The following is an 11,716-nucleotide window of genomic DNA, read 5'->3' on the forward strand; positions in this document are numbered from 1 at the left end:
TACGAGAGCGTTAAAATATACACCCAATCCAGCACATTCGTTAAACATTTCTCTAATCATGAAAAAACGTGTATAGATCTAATCTATTAGGGTTAGGATTGAACATTGCTCACGTTTATTTTGGTCAACAAGCGCTTATTTGTGTTCACGTTTTTGCTGCCCTACCTCGAGGCTGTGTTCCAAATTTACTGTCAATATTGAAAATGCTACAGTTTACGTTACGTGCACTATAGATTTTCAGTACTGGCAGTCAATTTTGGAACACAGCCGAAATAAGCATTTGTGAGTACGAGTATGACGTCACGGATTACGTCATGAACGCATCTCTGAGCGCTTACACCGCCAAAGCGAACAACGTGAGCAATGCTTATAAGCGTTTAAAGCGTAAGCGTGCAAACCGAACGCAGCCATTGTGTTTCCAGCTTTAGTGGAAAGAAGCGCCCTCGTCCCGGCCTCGCCTGCCTCTGCCCTCGTTTGCCCACGCTCTCGCCGCTCGCGCTCGCCCAATGCAACCAATGCAACTATGCAACTCGCGAAGCTGAAATAGTCGTTAAATATTGTTAATTGTTATCAGTAATCAGTATTTGAGTATTGTATTGCCTAATCTTGTCGCTTGTCAGACGTGTTTGTCGTGTTTAGTTTGGTGGCAGGTGGCTTTCTTCGTCAGCGGTCAGAACGGCTGAACGCTGAGCTGAGCGACGAAACTAATTCGTTCCGAAACAGAAGACAAATCGACATACACGATCACGTACGGTACTTACTGTACGGTACGCGGTACGTGGCTCCTCCATTTGCCATGTCGAACGTAAATTGTTACAAGTCTATCAATATGCGATGGAAGACGCAGCTTGCTTGGCAGCTGTTACGCCGCCGTTAACCACATTTATCACATTATCCATAAGAAACCCGTCATTGGAGGGTCTGATCCGTCAAGATAAACAAAGATCGACAAATACTCTACCGTCAAAGTCGAAATTTTACACTATCTATCTAACGTCATGGACCGTACCTGCCTTCATCAAGTCATCACAGCACCCATAAAAAATTTCCTGCAACTGCAACGGATCAAAGAGTAAGATGTGAATACAGATCATTATATTATAGACTGCGCAATTCAATAAATTTTGTAGATATGCGAGAATGTTTTAAAATGTCATTTTGACGAGCGGCCTGTATAAATACAGTCAATATGTGTTTATTTCTATATAATTTTTCAAATTTAACTCGAGTCAATATAAAAGAATTAAGTCTCTTAATTTTCCCTAATGTTTGCTAACTCATTATCTTAGAATGTCTTAGATAATCCTGCTCTGATTTAATCTTTATTTTTATAGTTTTGCATTTTTGCATCCTTGGAATTCAGCTGGACGTTTGGCATGTAGCATCTATTTATATGCAAAGTAATTTATATCCATGCATGAATTGATGAGTAAATGTATTATCAAACAATCGGTTATATATTAGATATTGATTGGGCATCTTGTATATGAGAGATCTGACAATTGGTTAGATGATGTGTAGTTATTGTAATATTAAGTATTAATCAAAGTTGTGAGCACGATACTTTATTACTAAGTTTTGCCAAGTCTCAGTTACAGTACGGTTAATAAACGGTAGCTGATAAATGTTTTGTCACAGCTATACTAGTTGAGAATTGAATTCTTTATTACTGTATAAGATGGATGCGTTTACAAAAAGAAATAACAAGTTATATTTTACAATACGTTAAAGAAAAACATCAGATGCAATTCAATATTATCTAATTGTATGTATTGTACATTAAGTATTATCTAATCAAACAATTCCATTCAGTCTTCTATTAATCTTGCAATCATTGTGTTACTTGAGCTCAAAAGTGATTATGCATGTAGCAAAACCTTAAGACAGTGTACAAATTTTAACGGAATGCACTAGCACCGCTTGTAGGATAATACAAGATCAAAGTATCTTCAAGCAATGTACCTTATGGACCATTCTACCGATATGGACACATGAAAAGAAATTCTATGCTGTAGCGTGGATTACACTTTCCTCTTCTTAAAGTAGTTGACAAGCAAGTATCTTACAGTTGTGATATAATGAGATATATATATATATATATACATACATATACATATATATATATCATATGTATTGTAATATGCATACCTATATGCTTTTCCATAATGTGCATGTACTTTGACAATAACGCTTAGGAGATTTAAAATAAGCTTTATGTCCCCTTCCCTCTCCTCCCATACACACACACACACATGTACACATGCACACACACAAATGTATTGTAGTATAATCATTTAATCTTAAATTTCTTATGCCTTTAATCTATTATTGCACTACATATACTATGTACTTACATATTTAAATCTAATGTATCGCAAATGTAGGTGACTTGGGGCAGTACAAGTAACTTGGGACAGCATTATATTTTGTTAAATTCAGTCATGGTATCCATCCATGTCACTAAAGAGTCACTAAAGAAAATTTAAAATTTAAACTTTCTTTACAGACTCATAGATGGATATCACGGATTAAATTTAATAAAAATATACGCTGTCACCTAGATTTATGGTAGGATACTATAACGAATATTGCAGAATTCCCTAACTTCATTATCTGCTTTGTATGAACTCGACTAAATTTCCTTTTATATAATCTTCACTAATCTTTCATTTTATATAACAACTGGGCATGTTTTTTCATGTAACAGTTTTCTATCGCGTTAATGCTGACCAGTCAAATATATTGTGTACAAATGTGATAAAACAAATTGTTATGGAGCATTATTTTAACGATATTTTATCGATGTCTTTCATAGTACTTTGTAACTGTACAACATAATTGCATTATATTAAAAAGAATATGTAATTCTATTATTTTTTTATCTCATTATTTTTCTCAATATAATTTAAATGCAATTTTATGAAATTTAATTTAGTAAACTTTACAATTAAGAAAGCAAGTGGAAGAAAAGGACAAAATATGCAATTGTGAATTGGCTTGCAGGATAAAGTGGATGAATCCAAGAGCATGCACAAATGAGGCATATACTCCTACATCCATCGAACATATGGCAAATGTGGCAACTCACGGAATATGGGTTGTACCTTCGGTAATTGGCGGTATCGAACTTATACGCCGTTCGTCAACATGGGCTCAGTTTGTTTCAGCTTGCATATACGGCACTTCCTTGATCCTTGTCTTTGCAGTATCGACTTTCTTCCACAGTGTGCACTATTGCAATCATAACAGGTATAATTATTTAATCATAGTTTTTTATCCGTTAATTCTTATTTCTTTCTAATTCTTTGAGACACGTAAGATGGAACAAAATATTCATCGCGCATAATATTTTAGACAACTAAAAGATGCGTTGCATCGTTGCGATCGTGCTATGATTTACATCTTCATAGCAGCCAGTTATTTTCCATGGTTAAATATAGAACACTTCTCAGACGATGAGCTTTTGTTCGCGATGCGATATGTCGTCTGGATCATGGCTATAATGGGTATCCTCTATCAGCAGATCTTTCACGAGAGATACAAGATGCTCGAAACTATTTTCTATGTGGTTATGGGTATTGGACCTAGCGTCGCGATCCTTAATGTTGTAAGTAAAATAATATTGTATTCAGATTGCTCATAATTGTTTGAATTTCATTTTAGAAGAGAATGAACACGAGAAACTTTGCTCAAGCAAAATATATTTTATATACCATATAATTTCATATGATTCAAAATAATTTTATCTTCGTAATATCTCGATTAATTTACGATAAATATTTTTACAGTATAATTATTACAATATTACGGAATTGAAACTGGGTGGACTGATGTATGTTCTTGGCTTAGTATTTTTCAAATCGGATGGTCGTATACCTTGCGCGCACGCAATTTGGCATCTTTTCGTAGCTGCAGCGGCTGGATTTCATTATTACGCGATTCTGAACCATGTATTTCCTGAAACAGACTCGACAAATATTCTTGGACCATCTGCCGGCAGCATGCCACAATTATCTAATATACTAAAGCCTCATATAGAATTGTAAGTTGTATATACTGTTTTCTACAGTGTTTCTTCCAAATGTTAAATATTCTAAAATGTAGCAGTTTTATAAAGGGTAAATATTTTACGGTAGAGAGATATCTTTAATTTATGCCTATATTATATATGTGTATTTTCAGACTTTTTGATAAGAACAAATTTATTTTTTAATCGTGATTTGCGTATGTGCTGGTCGGCTAGACGTCTTCTCGTAATTATTTCAAATGTCTCTTTCAATAAATAGAAATCGTGTATATATAATGTATAAACGCAATAAACGCTATGAAAAAGCATAGTGAATTAAATGGTATGTATTAAAACAAAAGAAAAAGGAAGATTTTTAAGTACCTGACGGCCATATAAGACTTCATTCATATATTATGAATGTGTTACATATTAAAAATAAGACAAAAAATATGATATTACATTAACAGATATTAATATAATGCAGTTATATTGCTAATTACATGACGAGTTCGAATATACATCTATAGCGAATATTGTATCATTCATATTCGATTTAGTATCAGATTTAATGTTTCGACATCATTCGTGAACAATTATTAAGTAAGAAAGAAATTTTACCATGCCTGTACTTTTCCAAATACAGATAGAATATTTTTAGGAAAAACGTTATTTTGTTTTATACTATATAAGTTTGATAAAAGTAAACTTCTATATTAGAATCTTTACAAAGTATAAATGCCAAGTTTTACCTTAGCGATGAATGGAAATCAAGTTGACTGAATACATATGTTTACTTTCTGTTAGAATTGTCTTTCTATTTGCAGATATATTGTGCCAAAATTAAATTAAACTCGCATATGTCCTATCTTAGGATATTTCCAATGAATTATTGACATTTTTTGAAGGAACAACAAGTGAATGTATTATTTGGATCATACTTGTTTCGCTAACATTTTGTTGGTAGGTAGTCAAAAAAAAAAAAAAGAAAAATGTTATATAGTATACTTCACTGAAATTATAGTGTTTTTTTAAACATAGTATGTTGAGCAATGGCCTTATTTGTATTATTATTAGGTATGATATATAATTGAATGAAATTATATAAGTTTATATAACAACTATGGTACTTGTTGTAACAGTTGAATTATGATATGTTTATATCGAAACGATCTAATTTGTACTTCCATATACATATATGTGTATCAATTATATGAAATTATATTGAAATTAATATATATAGTAATAGACAATATTTGTATGTATACGTACGTATAGCGTGTGTATCCCACGCACGCACGCACGCACGCACGCACGCACGCACGCATGCGCGCGCGCACGCATACACACGTATGTAAACGAACAAAATTTTCCTCTGAAAGTTTGCTCACAAACGCTTTATTTAAGAGACATTGACCTCTGAAGTTATCGAACTATGGGAATGAATAATATCGAAATATCTCTTATTTTGTTTTGCTCTCTGAAGAAAAAGGTGTATCAAGTGTCCGCTAATGAACTTCAGTCATTAAAACGGAAGATAATGGATACGAAGAAATTACGCACAATGTCCGTCATTCATTTTGTCTTTGATAGAAGAGACACAATGCTTGTCTCTTAGGTTTGAAGCCATCATTTTGAACAAAATATTTATTAATTACATTTTGATTATTATAAGGCAATAAAGGGGCTTGTGTAACTTAAGAAATCAATATCTCTTAAACGAAATGTTTGTAAACTTCCAGAGGAAATTTTTATTTGTTTTGAGATCTTAAATTCATTTTTTAAGATTGACAGTTTAACTCGGGAACACTTCGCGCGCGTGCACACACACACGTACGTACGTAGGTATGTATATAAAATGTACAGTATTGACAATGTGAAATATTACGAAAGTCTTGATGTAGTAAGAATATTGATTTGTAATGTATATATGTGCCGTGATATCACAAGGAGCAAAGTACAAAATGATTATCAGTTACAAGTTATTCGCTGTCTATTTTTGTTGTTGTATACTTCGTGGACCAAAGTATCGTGGAGTAATATGTAACATTGTTGTTATTCAGATATATATATATGTATATATACTTGACAAAATTATACATATATATATATATACATATACATATATACTTCTTGACAATGAGTGTAATACTTAATTAGAAATAAAACATTATATATTGATCAAAAATTGCTTCTTAGCAAACCTGACCTGTTATCATAGTAGAAATAGTAACAGTTGTGCGCGCGCACGTATTATACAATCATTATACTTAGTATAATATAAAATTGCATATAGGGGCGCGTCTATTCTATTCAGAAGAGTTTCCATAGTGATAGCAGCAAACAAAACGAGAATCGAACGAGCTGACAATGGATAAGAATTTCTGACCGATTATCATCGGTCTTAAACAATTAGTTGAGCAATCTGAAATATGTGCAATGTATAATAATGAAAATTAATATGTGTATGTTTTTGAAAAATGAAAAAAATTGCAATTGACATTTTTTCGATAAAGTAATAAGTAGATTACCTGTGTGTTCAGTTTGGCGAGTCATTATTATTATCATAAAAGTGACGTATACGACGATATCAGTGGTGAAACAAGAAAATAAGTATGGATAATGTTATGTATGATAAGATGGAGAATAAAACTGCATCCTTGGCCAGTGAGCATAAAATGCCATCGTGGTTGGTGGAGATGACAGAGTATGTAGCATTATTTCGTACATTATTACTTTTCACCTTTTTGAGAATAAATATGACATCGTTTTCCACTTTTTTTTATTTTCACTTTTTTTATCCTTTATATCAGCAATGTAGAGAAGATTAATACAAGTAATGATGCCAAATCACTAAAAATGGAAACATTTGTTTTAATCGATGATCAGCGTCATTTTAAAAATATCACCATCAAGAAGGAAGATGAAGATACGTAAGAATCTATGTATATTTTTTGGTAATAGCTCATTTTTTCAAGAGTATATGATATAGCATTAAAGCGACATTTTGCTTTGACATTTTTATAGAAACAATCAACCTAATAGCTATCAATCAAACTTAAGCCATCTTTATATCAATGCTAATATTAAATTACAAACACCCACGAGCAAATCACTGCCAAATACACCAAAGAGCGAACAAGTACAAGTTAAACGAAGAACACGCGCTTGTTCTGCCGTTGTGAATGTAAAGCATCATACGAAGAATGATTTTCATGGTTTGGACGCATATTTGGAAAGAAAACAGATCGAAAAAGGTGGAATGTATTTGACATTCGGAAATTATAGCGACGATAAAACTGGCGATGAGGATCAATCTTACCTTGAACATCGAATATCAAATGTCCTGAATCGTGCAGATACACGATTACATTTGTCAGATAACAATTATCTTAACGATTCCACATTTAGTACACAGAACAAAGGAAATCCGAAATTATTATCTGGTCAATATCAAGAAATCTTCAAATCTCTTTATTTAAAAATAATTTTGTTAAATCATTTGTTATTTTCTTCCAGCTTTTTTGAACAGCTGGTTGATGTCCTGCACCTTGTTAAAAGCTTACACATAAAATCTTACACATGTGATAGATACATAGAATATTAACGCGTTGTATGCCGAGCTTTCGCGCCTTATAATTCTTTCTGTACACTAAAGAAAAGGAATTCTCATTAGCATAAGCATATACATATAATGATGAAATATTGTTTAATACGAATAAGTAGATAGTAGGATATATATCCTGGCCGGTATATCCTCAATGAGAGAGTATTGTGTTGAATAGCGCATTTTTTATTATACTTTACATTTATTTTTCAATTTATTTTTTTTGCATTATTTAAAATTTTATATTGGATAATATCTTTACTTTTTACAAGATTTACATTAAAGCTTTAAAAGATTTCGATAAATTTCGGCCGGTCAGTACAGTAATATGACTAGCATGGCAATCACTTGTTGCATTCTTCTGCATCTTTGTAATATGCAAATACGAATTAAATATAATTTAGTTTATATATTATTTTTAGATAAACTATACAGAAATTTTATTATTCCTGAACTACCATCTGGAGACTCGCTGGTCATTGATATTATTTCTACCTGGGGCGACAAACATTACGTAGGCCTCAATGGTATTGAAATTTTTTCAAATACCGGAGAACCAGCGAGAATAAAAGAGATACGTGCACATACGACAAGCGTTAATCAATCACTGAACAATGATCATAATCCTTATACAATAAATAATTTAATTAATGGTATTAATCGAACGAGAGATGATGCAAATTTATGGCTAACACCTTATTCAAATGGTGACCATCATTATGTTTACATGATATTTGAATTCACGATTACTATAGCAATGATCAGAATATGGGTAGGATTTCTCATCTATTTTACGACAATCATAAAAAAATTATTTATAAACTATATATATGTACATACATATAGAAGTACAAGTATGTGCAGCGCGCGTGTGCGCCGCGGCGGGTGTAAAAATAGACTTGAACTGAAATTACTTTTTTTTCTTCTTTCAGAATTACAATAAATCCAGAATATATTCCTTTCGAGGAGCCAAAGATGTTATTATTAAATTGAACGATATTATTATTTTTTACGGAGAAATCGCTAAAGCTTCCGGGGATGATATGGGTAGCCTTGATTCTTTTGGAGATGTAAGAAGTCTTATAAAAGCTTTCTATTATAGAAACATTAACGACACATAGAGTGTGTGTGATCTATTATACATATAATATAAATTAATTACGCTTAATTATTCTTAAAACACACACACACACACACAATGTAATAAATTCAAATGAAATCAATTTTATACGTAATGCACAAAAATATTGACTGATGTAGACTATATTATTTACGACGGACGAAAATATTCTGGAATTGATATCAAAACATGATAATACGTTCATAGAATTCAATAATAGGACGTCAGATTGTGAAGAGAAAGAAATAATTCGCCCAATAACGGCAACGATGACCAATGACCAAGTGAGAGAGCTAATTATTGCATCGATATTTTCATTTAATAACGATATCATATGTATGTAACACACCGCACGTGTTAATAAGATATATAATGGTAATCTCTTCCTAGATTGTTTCTGCGAGACGTAATAATAGCGACGATTCTATTGAAAATTCTCCTAACGCGTATACCAATAGCAAAATTCACAATACCGCTCTTACCCCTCTATCTTGCCGAGAGATTCAGTTAATTATCCTTTCTAATTGGGGTTTACAGCATTTGGTTGGTAGGTATAAGTATAGGTATAGCGTAAATCACGTAAATTATCGACACAAGTCAAACTGTAGCATTATATAATGTATAATCTACTGCGACATGTATTCGAATCTTTCTTTCGGGTTTTTTTTGTAGGCCTCACCGGCATAGAATTAATCGGGGATCAAGGTGTAGCAGTCCCGTTAGCAAGTGCCAATTTGCATTGTAACGTGGCTGATACGCATTTAATGAGACTAATTGACGGGCACAATGTTACAACCGAAATGGATTACATGTGGCTAACGGATTTAGTGTTAAATAAGAGGATTATGATAACCGTTACTTTCAATGAAGATGTGTTCCTGACAGGAATTCGAATTTGGAATTACAATGCATCTTTGGAATTGTCTTATTGCGGAGTAAGAGAGAGAGAGAGAGAGAGAGAGAGAGAGAGAGAGAGAGAGAGAGAGAATGCAAATAATTCAAATGCATTTTTTAATAAACGAGAAAACTGAATTCTGATCGCAACAACTAATCTTCTTACACAGGTGAAACAGTTAATAATTAAATTAGACAGTAAGCAGTTGCATGACGAGAATTATTCTGATGGCTTCCTATTGAGACGCGCGCCGGGATCTTGTCATTATGATTTTGTCCAAGAAATTAGTTTCCTTAATCCACCTAATCAAGAACAATCTTCGAATCAAATCATCGATCCAATTACAAAATCGCTCGAAGGTATATGTCATGTCATTCAGAGATGGCGTGTAAAGCAGGCAAGATAGAATAAGTGTGCGTGCATATATATATATATATATATATCTATATATATAGTCATAAAAAAATATCCTATCGTGCATCACACATAACTTTTTAGAACTTGAGTCTTTCGATTCCAACTACGAAGCTCCGTCGATGCCGCGCGGATTCGTTTATCAAATAATAATTTTTTCTACATGGGGAGACTCTTACTACGTGGGCCTCAATGGAATACAACTATATGATAATTATGGAAAAGAAATCAAATTAATTTCAGATAGTACGTTCAGTTTATGTTCAGCAAAACTGAGATTTAATTACAAATTTAATTTTATGCAATCTCTTATTCTTTTCTAAAGGAGAAAAACAAAAAATTGAACACGGAAGAAAAAGAAAAGAGAATTTCTAATTATAATTTGTATTTATAAGTATTTGATGTTTATCATCAATCCTGCTGTTAATGCTGATCATCTCTTGCTAGATGTAGCCGCATTTCCTGAAAGTGTCAACATAATAGAAGGAATAGACAACGACATTCGTACACCGGACAAACTTATTGATGGGATAAATGATACTCGAGATGGACGACATGCCTGGCTGGCTCCTATACTTCCTGGACAAGTAAGCGAAAACGAATCGTACAAAATAATACTAATCAATTAATTCCTATTTAATATTTCCGATGCGTTTCTCAGACAAATCGCGTGTATTTAATATTTTATCATCCTATTATGGTATCAATGATCAAAATCTGGAATTATGGCAAAACCTCACAAAGGAGAGTTAAAGAATTTGCAGTAAGAGAAATCAATTTCATTACACAAGTATCACTATGATAATTCTCTAATTTGTTCAAATTGTATTAAAACAATATTTGTATTTATATTGTAGATATTAGTAGATGACTTGCTAGTTTACAATGGGACATTGGATAAACATAATTCATACGGATTGGTAACGTTTGTAAAGGAAAACAGCAATGAGAATTTGGTAAACCGGTAAGTCACAAAAGCAATGTTATTTGCTAACAAATGACAAAAACACGAAAATATTTGCTATATTTATATATATCATACAAATTGTAGTTCAGAGCAAGAGGGTCCTCTTTTAAACTTACGAAGAAATACCTCAGGCACTAATTCATTACCGGATCCATCCCTTCGTCCGCATACATCTTTACAATTTAAATAATCGTAACGCTATAGATATTTAATACATATTAAAATTGTATTTATATTTTTATACTTATAGAGTATTGAGACAAGACTTTCATCTTCAATTAGTGTCCCATTTAAATATAATTAACAACACACACATATAGGATGAATCTTATAACTATACCACTATTTTATCGCAGAATATGAATTATCGATTGTAACTGAAAGAATAAGATAAGAAACCACGTGTAGGCGAAAGAGTGAATTTATTTCACACAGTAAAATGTTGACTATATACAGCCAGTAATATTAAGGCACTAGATATGTATAGGTATTCCTATCTGCCATTTTGGTTCTACTTGATTGCAGGGAGCTTATTACGGTTCCTTGTGACGAAGTGAAAATTATAAAAGTAATTGAATTTACTAGAATATTTATAACTTCATTGGTTAACATCTAGTGAATTTGATCATTTTTGTAATTTTCACTTCGTCACAAAAACCGTAATAAGCTTCCAGGGTATTATGCGTGACTAGGAAATATTATGCATT

General features: G+C 32.4%; 2 protein-coding genes across 3 annotated transcripts; both read left to right on the forward strand.

Annotated features, from left to right (window-relative positions):
• The first annotated feature begins 333 nt into the window (after positions 1–333).
• Positions 334–4,560, forward strand: LOC108725198 (monocyte to macrophage differentiation factor 2). 2 transcript variants are annotated; one of them, XM_018452064.1, is made up of 5 exons: positions 334–1,072; positions 3,004–3,249; positions 3,355–3,607; positions 3,789–4,042; positions 4,183–4,558. In XM_018452064.1, exons 1-5 carry the CDS (start codon positions 999–1,001, stop codon positions 4,211–4,213), a joined length of 858 nt encoding a protein of 285 aa, XP_018307566.1. In that variant the 5' UTR covers positions 334–998; the 3' UTR covers positions 4,214–4,558. The 2 variants fall into 2 exon arrangements, with proteins under 2 accessions (XP_018307566.1, XP_018307574.1); XM_018452072.1 differs by lacking the exon at positions 334–1,072 and adding an exon at positions 1,737–2,053 and having other exon boundaries at positions 4,183–4,560.
• A 1,634-nt stretch (positions 4,561–6,194) lies between these two features.
• On the forward strand, positions 6,195–11,461 carry LOC108725210 (protein KIAA0556). Its single transcript, XM_018452083.1, has 14 exons — positions 6,195–6,713; positions 6,820–6,939; positions 7,034–7,452; positions 8,036–8,385; positions 8,546–8,683; positions 8,874–9,017; positions 9,124–9,280; positions 9,406–9,668; positions 9,798–9,987; positions 10,127–10,288; positions 10,490–10,629; positions 10,704–10,805; positions 10,900–11,006; positions 11,094–11,461. Exons 1-14 carry the CDS (start codon positions 6,622–6,624, stop codon positions 11,197–11,199), a joined length of 2,490 nt encoding a protein of 829 aa, XP_018307585.1. The 5' UTR covers positions 6,195–6,621; the 3' UTR covers positions 11,200–11,461.
• Positions 11,462–11,716: the final 255 nt, after the last annotated feature.

Source organism: Mycetomoellerius zeteki, unplaced genomic scaffold, assembly GCF_001594055.1.
Source record: "Mycetomoellerius zeteki isolate Tzet28-1 unplaced genomic scaffold, Tzet1.0 scaffold1077, whole genome shotgun sequence".
NCBI classification, from domain to species: Eukaryota; Metazoa; Arthropoda; class Insecta; order Hymenoptera; family Formicidae; genus Mycetomoellerius; species Mycetomoellerius zeteki.

Excerpts from the sequence above, each read along its gene's own strand:
- LOC108725198 (XM_018452064.1), top strand. The coding sequence starts at position 999 with ATGGACCGTACCTGCCTTCATCAAGTCATCACAGCACCCATAAAAAAT. Across the intron at positions 3,250-3,354 it reads CACTATTGCAATCATAACAG|ACAACTAAAAGATGCGTTGC; the intron begins GTATAATTATTT and ends ATAATATTTTAG. Across the intron at positions 4,043-4,182 it reads CTAAAGCCTCATATAGAATT|ACTTTTTGATAAGAACAAAT; the intron begins GTAAGTTGTATA and ends GTGTATTTTCAG.
- LOC108725210 (XM_018452083.1), top strand. The coding sequence starts at position 6,622 with ATGGATAATGTTATGTATGATAAGATGGAGAATAAAACTGCATCCTTG. Across the intron at positions 6,940-7,033 it reads AAGAAGGAAGATGAAGATAC|AAACAATCAACCTAATAGCT; the intron begins GTAAGAATCTAT and ends ACATTTTTATAG. Across the intron at positions 10,806-10,899 it reads GGAGAGTTAAAGAATTTGCA|ATATTAGTAGATGACTTGCT; the intron begins GTAAGAGAAATC and ends TTTATATTGTAG.